Raw genomic sequence first — 9,197 nt, 5'->3', positions numbered from 1 at the left:
AATGTTTTTCAGATTTGAGAGATATATTTTTCTACTTAAAAAAATGAAGAAACCCTAATTATGCAATAAATCACTTAATTTGAATCTAATTTAAAAAAAAAATACTGTATAAATGTCTTAATAAATTTATAAATTATTTTCCAAAAATAATGAAAAAAATTGCCAATCTGAGAAATATGCACTCTACAAGTTGACCTCTGAAATTGAAAAAAAAATCTTGCACACATGGTACCAAGATAATTCTTTGATGCCACTTGTTTTTGAATAAATTGCATAATAGAAGCTAATATGAAATATGTTGCAAATACTTTATAATAATAATATGTCACTTTGAGGGGGCAACCTTGTAGGCATGTCAAGAGGGATGTCTCCAATAGTCTTCAATATGAGCTCAATAATTATTCTAATGATAACAACTAATGTATAACTCATATATGCACCATGTAGCTATGCTTAAGATGTCATCTTGAAGCTCACTTGAACAACATATAATCTTTAGGACAATCTAATCAACTAAATAAGAATATAATAATGATATTATGACTTAAAATTAAGAGTTAAGGTATCTAGAAGTTCTCTAATCATAATCCAATGCATGCAATAGGGTTAGGAGCATTGTATAAGATGCAAGCAACTTGATTTATTCTAATACATATGATATATGTGAAGCAATGAAAATCTTGAGGATTTCTAAGGACATAAAATAAAATTGGGATTCATATGGAGATAATAACTTTAACATATGATAAATTTATGTCAATGCAATGAATGAACTAAGTGGTGAGGAAGAAAATAAAACTCTAGAATTTTTCTTTCCGATAATGTGAATAGTAGCATTGTTGGGTGTCAATAGAGGCTTCTCGTTTTATTCAATTTAAAAGAATACCACTTCAATGACATTTTTCCAAGTGGGATAAATTAAATTAAGAGAATAGAATCTAAGAAATCACAACTCTTTTAGGGATAGGAAAAAGATGCATCTTGCAAATTTAAAATAGTCAAATATGATCAACCATGCTACAATATGGAGCCAAATTTATTTGTGGTAATTTACTATCTTGAACCTTGCATTTTCATCCTAAAGTATTTTCTAGATCATATTACACAATGTGAGTGGATTTGTTTTTTATAAACCTTGCCTTAAAACCATTCTTGTATGAAATATTATCTCAACTTAAAAAATTTAACCTATATAAGAATAATCCAGCCATTTTTTTTGTAATTTAAGGGTACACCCTAGAGTCTATATGAAGATTGATCATAATAACTAGCTACTTGAAAATATTAATCTAATTATATTTGGGTATGAATTCTACCAAAAAAAAATAGTTTATGTAAATAAACGTAACATTTTTACCATTAAGAATGTCACCTAATAAGAGGTTGTCCTATCAATAAGAATAGAGTCATTTAGCCTCAAGTTCTAGCCTCTTCCAATCCTCAAAAAATATGAACCTATCTTCAACCATCAGCTATTCCTAAATATTCTATTCATTCACAAAATTAGAAAAAAACTTTCTTGGATAACTATTTAGTAATTACGTGTTTTCTATTATTCCCAACTTCTGTTACAATGAATTGTGATGACTGATGGATGGATATTAATAAGAAAGAATAATAATCTAAATAATACTAATATTCAAACTGCTATTAGAAGCACAACTTCATAAAATTGATATGGATAGGGTTTGAGTTACTAAAAGTATTTACAAATTACACTAGGTTAATGAGGGTAATAGAGGGTCCAAATACTTCTTATTATATTAAAAGTACAAACATAAAGAATATTATATTAGAGAAATTCAAGATAAAATTGTTCATGTTCATATAAAGCTAGAAAAGATTAAATTTATATTTCATTTTTTTATGGGAGGCTTTTTATAAAGGATTCTCATTGGTAGGACACATAACTAATACTAGAAGATATTATGATAGATCACATTCCAAAAATGGAGGATATTGAATACAGTCAATTTCTAGACTTGAACTATGAATTAAAAACTTAGAACATGATGTCTTTTTCATAACCTAAGTAACAAAATTCGTTGGATTGATAGGCTCTCAGTTGAATTCTACCAAACACTATGGTAACATATTGAATAATTATATCACCTATTATACTTTGAGGCCCTAGAACAAGTTTTGTTTGTCCTAACATTAATAAATTCCTAACAAAACTCATAAATAAAGTCACTATCTCTATATGGTAGCCTATTTCCTCGCTTAACGCTTCTTATAAAATCATTGCTAAGGTTGTAGCTACAAAGATTAAAATAATTTTAAATTAGATTGTTATAACTAAACATATAATATTCCTTGGTAGAACATTTATCCTTGATTTCTAAATTCTTAATCGTGGCTTGGGAACTAGCGAATGGTCTCAACAATTACTAGATTTGGATAGAGCTTTATGATAGAATGTGTTGGAGCTTTATCACCAAGAAGCTACAATGGCTGGGGTTTTGTCCCAAGATACATAAGCATGTTCAAATATTATTCAAATATTTTAATGCTTAATTGGAAATAAATAATGATCTGGCATATTTTACCCTCATGGATCATTCAATGGTGTAAGGTTTCCCATTTTTATCATATTTTTTGTTATTTCAACTAGTTCTACTAACTATTTAGTGTAAAAATAAAACCAAATTAACATGATAAAGTGTATCTACATCTATAACAATGTAGTTGTGCTTAGATTGCATGTTTTTAATGATAGTTTTATCTTTCTTCAACATTTTTCAAAGGAGTTTAAAAATGTGATAGATATATTAAATTTATATTTCTCTATTTTTTAACCAAAGATATCTCTCACACAATTGAATCTTTTATGGTGTGAGTAGATCTGGTTATAGTGCATTCCTAAAAAATGGAAACAAATCAAATATGAACCAATAATGAATTAAATTGATATATCTTTTGACTTTGGTGCCCCCTTTCAAATATGTGGCATTGGTTGATCATTAAATTGAAAAAAAAAAAGTTGACTTGGGAGACAATTTTTTTATTAGATCACAAGATTCAAGTTTCGAACCATATATTTATGGTCTCTCATATATATTATTCTTTATGTTGGATGCCTTTAAGGAAAGAATATGAATATTTAAATAAAACCATTCACAATTTTTATAGTCTAACTAGGATGATAATATAGCCTATACTAAATCCACTTTTTGGTTAGAATGTATTTAACCAAAATCTATAAAGGTGGATAGGATATTTTGGATCCCAAAATAGAGGAATTTATTTATGAATCAAATTTATAATTAGAGTTGTCATAGGATTAAAAAAACATGAAAAAATATGATTGCCATGATATTACTCTTGTTATTATCAAAGATATTTGACAATCTATAAGATGACTTGACAAAAAAATTCTTTCTCCTTTCTTTCACACAAAAGATTCATTTCATTTGCATTCCATAATATTATTATATGCTTGGAATGTTATCCATAGATTAGTTATTATGCTTTCCTTTAAAAATATTTATTGATCCTTCTATTTATTATGTCTTCAAATTTGATATTGAAGAAAAAACGAAAATATAGGTTCTAAGAGAATAAATGAAAGATTTCAAGCACTCAGGTTTGGAGGTCAAAAGATGAGGCTAATCCTTAGATTTTGGTTTGGGAAGCCTTACGATTCAAAAGATACTCTGGTCCATAGGTTTAAATTATATATGATGGTTCAACTAGTTAATTATCTATTTTGTTAGTGAAATGGAAGCTTGTAACACATTACTTGGGATTGTACATGAATTAAAAAGATGTAGTTTTGAGTCATCTTCCAACAATTTTTGTTCATGTTTCTTGCTTAAAAGCTATCTTTTTATGATTTTTTTATAATAATGTTGTGTTTGATTTCTTGACATAGACTATTTTGTTTTCATATATGAAAAAACAGATGTTTGTTAATTTTTTCAAAATATATTATTTATAAAAACAATAAATACTAAATTTTTAGTTTGATATCATTTTCCAAATGTCTCCTTTTGTTGTCAATTATAAGGTTTCCCGAAGAGCATGTGAAAACTAGCCATCATATTACAACTCCATGAAAAGGATATCCCATGTTCTTTGTAATTCCAAATTACATTGAAATGTAGAGTTTAACATTATTTTTTAATTGTATCCTATGTCACCCCAAATTTCCAAAGCATAGACGGAGGGACGCATTTCAACGATGAGGATGGGAGTGGACCATTTTTGAGAGATAATAGTTAGCACTCAATCATATTTCTTTTAGAAATGTCGGTTGAATTTATGATTAAATGTGAAAGTAATACGGCACACTTTCCTGAAAATACGTGCATTTACATCACATATCTATTCACTTCTTCTAGTATCCTAGCATTATTGATTGGTTGATTTGATCCACATTGTGACAAGTAACGCACATGTGAATTTAGGGTAGACAACAAAATTTAGAATGAATGGATAAATACACTTAAATTTTTCAGATGCAGCAACTTCGACTCACCATAAAAGAATCCAAGGTTGTTTTAAAAGTGCCAAACCACCCACACATTAAGATTCATTACTTTTTTGTTTTGTTTTTTTAATCAAATATGTTGATAGATTGTATGGGAGGGATAGCATCCTTGGGATGTTTGGGATGTCTGCTTTTTTTAGGGATAGATTATATATTTTTATAATGGCATTTTTTTATAATGTTTTTATAATATTGTTTTTGTGTGATTGTAAAAAAATTGAATTCAACATTTTTTAGATGAAAAGCATTCATTAATTAATCATTTCTTGTGCATCCATCCTCCCAATTACTAATTTTAAAGGAATTAGAAAAATGATAATGAAAAGTTCATTAATAAATTTTGCATGTATCAATAATCGATCACTTATTAACTTTTTTGATCCATAATTGGTCCATTTGTGCACCACTAATGGAAAATTTGTGCACAACCTACTGAGACATTTGTATACAACCTACCGCTAAATTTCGCATGTATACAACCTACTTAATGATGTATACAACCTACCGCTAAATTTCGCATGTATACATCTTTAAGTAGGTATTAGGTGACACTTTGAAATGTGTACTTTTTGACGCTTATGCACATAATTGATCCCACAATGTGTGTCATTTCTACACAGACGCCAAAACCTTAGTTATATGCAGTTAAGTCGCATACAAAGACAACAACAAAAAATCGTCAAACTCCAATGCATAGTTTAAAATCTGTGAGTGCATGAAATTAGCTATAACCACTACTAGTTTGCTTCCCCTAATTGCCACACCATGAACTTTGCCATTAAACAAAATACTTTTTGACATGCATAACTTTGCTCCTTAGTGACTACTTTTTCTTCTCGACAAACTAGTGACTGCTTTTTGTTTGTTTTTTAATTTTATGTATCGTTTCAATACCAAAAGTGGCAATTGAGCGGCAAATATATCATATTAAAAGCGAGGATGAGTGGAATTCAGGCATTAAATACCCATCTTCTACGTCTCTTGCATCACTCAGCGTGGAGTTAGGGCATTAAACACCCAGCTTTCGCAGCTCTGAAATCATTCTGAGAATGGCTTCCATCTCTCTTTCTCGTTTCACTCTGGACTTTTCAGGCCTCAACAACCCATCCATACAAAAACCCAGTAATAAGCTTAGGATGTTTACTCGTGTGTTTCCAAAGCCAAGCAGAAGAAGGCTGGATTTAATTGTTAGCAAGGCTTCAATCACTGCACAACCTACTGAGAGGCGCAGAAATAATCATCATCCCAACTTGTGGGATGATAATTTCATAAACTCCCTTCCAAGAGCTTACGAGGTATGTTAGTTTTACAGTCTTCTACTTTGTAATTTTGCTTTGTTTTTTGCTTGATTGATAGTATTGTGCTGCTGCAGGGTCCTTGTTATGTAGAACGCGCACAGACACTGATTAGAGAAGTGAAGGAGATATTTAATGGGATGTCGACTCAAAATTCTTCTGTCCACGAACGCCTTTCAGTGGTGGACAAAGTTGAACGCCTTGGGATCGATCGGCATTTCCAAAAGGAAATAAAGGAGGCTCTTGATTATGTTTACAGGTTTATTTCTTATAACAATCTTCAACAGCTAAATCTAAAAGCAGTTCATATAATGTATATATATGGGTAGCAGGTATTGGAATGACAAAGGCATTGCAAATGGTGAAGGAGGTGCTTGCCCGGATCTGAACACCACAGCCTTGGCACTTCGAATTCTTCGTCTGCACAGATACGACGTCTCTTCAGGTGGTCTTTAGGTTATTATTTAAGGGAAACATCGAATCATATTGTCATTCTTTAGGGACATTATGTTTTGAAAGAGATAATTTGTTAGTGGCTTTTGTTTATTAAAAGAAAGTTTCTATTTTTGTTTTTATCTGATTACTATTTGTATTGTTTTATATTAATATCTTATTTTCATTGAGCTATTTTGATAATGATGTGTTATATTATGCTTTGTTCTTGATAATTGAAGGTGTATTGGAGAATTTTAAAGGAAAAGATGGCCAGTTCTTGAGCTCATATAGTCAATCAAACAAAGAAATAAAGACAATTCTAAATTTATTTCGGGTTTCACTTATTGCATTTCATGGAGAGAAAATCATGGAAGAGGCTAAAGCCTTTGCAACTAGATATTTAGAGCAAGTTCTCCCAAAGATCAATGGTTCTAATCTTTCACGAGAGGTACCCAATGCATATGTATTGATACTTTTGTGTATCAAATTATGTTAATTGTTTTTTCATAACTATGTTTGATATTTTTGTTGTTCAATAGATAGAATTTAATCTACACTACGGTTGGCACACCAACGTGCCTAGATTGGAAGCAAGGAATTATATTGACATATATGGAGCTGAAACTTCAAGGTATAAAAGGAGGATATCTAAGTAGAAGTATATTATCATTATATTTTAATTTTCTAAATATCAAATAGAAGACATGATTTTCTAAGTATATGAGTACAATTTCTTCAAATACAGGATGACATGTGAGAGCAACAAGAAGATTTTAGATCTAGCAAAGTTAGACTTCAATATGGTGCAATCCGTGCAACAACGAGAACTTCAAATACTTGCAAAGTTAGTAAGCTACTTGAGATTGGAATCAATATTGATACACAAAAATAATTGCAAATAAAAAATAGAAGGAATAAAAATAAAGTCTAGTAGTTAACTTATGAAAAAGTTACATTTTATTTGCACGCTTTTTTTTAGGTGGTGGAAGGAGTCAGGTGTTCGCCAACTAACATTTGCTCGAAACCGATATGTTGAATTTTATTTCTGGGCCGTAGGAGGGAGTGTAGAGCCAAAGGATTCTACTTTTAGAATTGGATTTGCAAAAATTGGTTCTCTTGTAACAGTTATTGATGATATATATGACACGTATGGGACATTAGATGAACTCAAAATCTTCGCAGAGGCCATTGAAAGGTAAAAATATAAATTTTAACAACCCATACAAAATTGAATGATATAGTTATATTTAGATACTTTGGTACAACATTACCTTTTCATAATATTATTTTATGTTCTCTTTTTTGGTTAGATGGGATCCAAGCTCCATAGATGGACTTCCTGAATATATGAAAGTTGTGTTCATCATGTTTTATAATATGGTGAATGAAATAACACAAGCGATAATCAAAACCCAAGGACGAGACACACTTGATTATGCTAGAAATGCTGTAAGTAGTTGTAATTGTTGTCATAAAAATACTCATGTGTCTTAAAAATATAAACTAGCATATATATCTTTTGTACATTTGTTTAAAATATATGCACACATATAAATCTCAAGCATCTATCTAGTTGATGTTTTATATTTTACTAGCTATATTAAAGATATCTATTTGCTAGTGCAAAAATGGTATTGATGAATGATGAATATGGAATGTAGTGGAATATTTTCATCAATTCTTACTTGCAAGAAGCGAAGTGGCTAGCTGCTAGTTATATACCAACTTTTGAGGAGTACATGGAGAATGGGAAAATTAGTGGTGGTGCTCGAATACTTATCTTGCAACCTGTGTTAACATTGGACACACTTCTTCCTCAGAACCTACTTCCAAAATTTGATTTTCCCTCAAGGTTCCTTGATATTATGGGACACACATTTCGGTTAAGCAATGATATTAATACTTTCAAGGTATATTAAAAAATAGAGCTACATATATTTTAAGTTTCTATATCCTTCTTTTGATGTCCTATTTATTTTAGGAAAGGTGTTTCAATTAAAATTATAATATGTGATGAAATGCAGGTTGAAGCTACTAGGGGTGAGGAAGCTTCTTGTGTAAGATGCTATATGAGAGATAATCCTAATTCAACAGAAGAAGAAGCTTTGGATTATCTTAATTCCTTCCAAGATGAATTATTGAAAGAACTGATGTGGGAATATTTGAAAAAGGACGGTGTACCGACATACTCTAAAGATCATGCAGTTTCCTTGTCAAGAGGAATTCAACTCTTTTACAAAGAGGGAGATGGATTTAGTGCTGCCACTAGAGATATAAGAGACCATATTTGGAAAACTTTGGTTCAACATATTACAATGTGATTTTGGGATATTGTTGATTAAGTTGTAAGTTGTTGAAAGCTATATTAAATAAGCTAATAATCTATGTTAGTATGAATATTCCTGGCCACATTACCTATTTACTATATATGTATTGTGTACTAAGTGATGATAATATGAATTTTATTATGCTAGATGTTCAAACTATACTATCATTTTCTATGCATGTAATTTGTATGGTTCAATACATTCTATGTATAAATAAATACTTTTTGGGTTGTTCACTTGAAGAGGACGTAAAATTTAACATGAGCATTTTGTGTACTTAGTATGGACCAAGAGTGGAAAATGTTTAAATTAGTATATATTTATTCTACATAAAGGGGTTTGAATTTTCTTACATATTGTATAAAATAAAATGATATGTGGAGAAAATAATAATTAGATAAAATTATTGTAGTGGCAAAAGTTGCATATCTACTCACTTTTATCCTTATATTTTGATGTCAAATAAATTAGAATGGAAATCATTAATGAAAAAATTAAAAATTATTTTCACATAATTGTCATAAGATAAATAAATGTAAAATAAGTATTTAGAATCCACAATGCAAAAGAGAAACAAGCATATCGCAAGAAAACACCATATGTACCTTGGAAAAACCTTTCTATTGGGAAAACAATCCCAAAGTATAC

The 9,197-nt window shown here is 30.0% G+C and overlaps 1 protein-coding gene across 1 annotated transcript; it reads left to right on the top strand.

The window, feature by feature from the left end:
* The first annotated feature begins 5,541 nt into the window (after nucleotides 1-5,541).
* On the top strand, nucleotides 5,542-8,544 carry LOC131073180 (alpha pinene synthase, chloroplastic-like). Its single transcript, XM_058009580.2, has 10 exons — nucleotides 5,542-5,787; nucleotides 5,865-6,046; nucleotides 6,120-6,232; nucleotides 6,462-6,670; nucleotides 6,762-6,853; nucleotides 6,968-7,066; nucleotides 7,202-7,417; nucleotides 7,533-7,671; nucleotides 7,884-8,132; nucleotides 8,247-8,544. Exons 1-10 carry the CDS (start codon nucleotides 5,542-5,544, stop codon nucleotides 8,541-8,543), a joined length of 1,842 nt encoding a protein of 613 aa, XP_057865563.2. The 3' UTR covers nucleotide 8,544.
* Nucleotides 8,545-9,197: the final 653 nt, after the last annotated feature.

Source organism: Cryptomeria japonica, chromosome 2 (assembly GCF_030272615.1).
Source record: "Cryptomeria japonica chromosome 2, Sugi_1.0, whole genome shotgun sequence".
In the NCBI taxonomy this organism is placed as follows: domain Eukaryota; kingdom Viridiplantae; phylum Streptophyta; class Pinopsida; order Cupressales; family Cupressaceae; genus Cryptomeria; species Cryptomeria japonica.
This window is presented reverse-complemented; position numbering and strand designations above follow the sequence as displayed.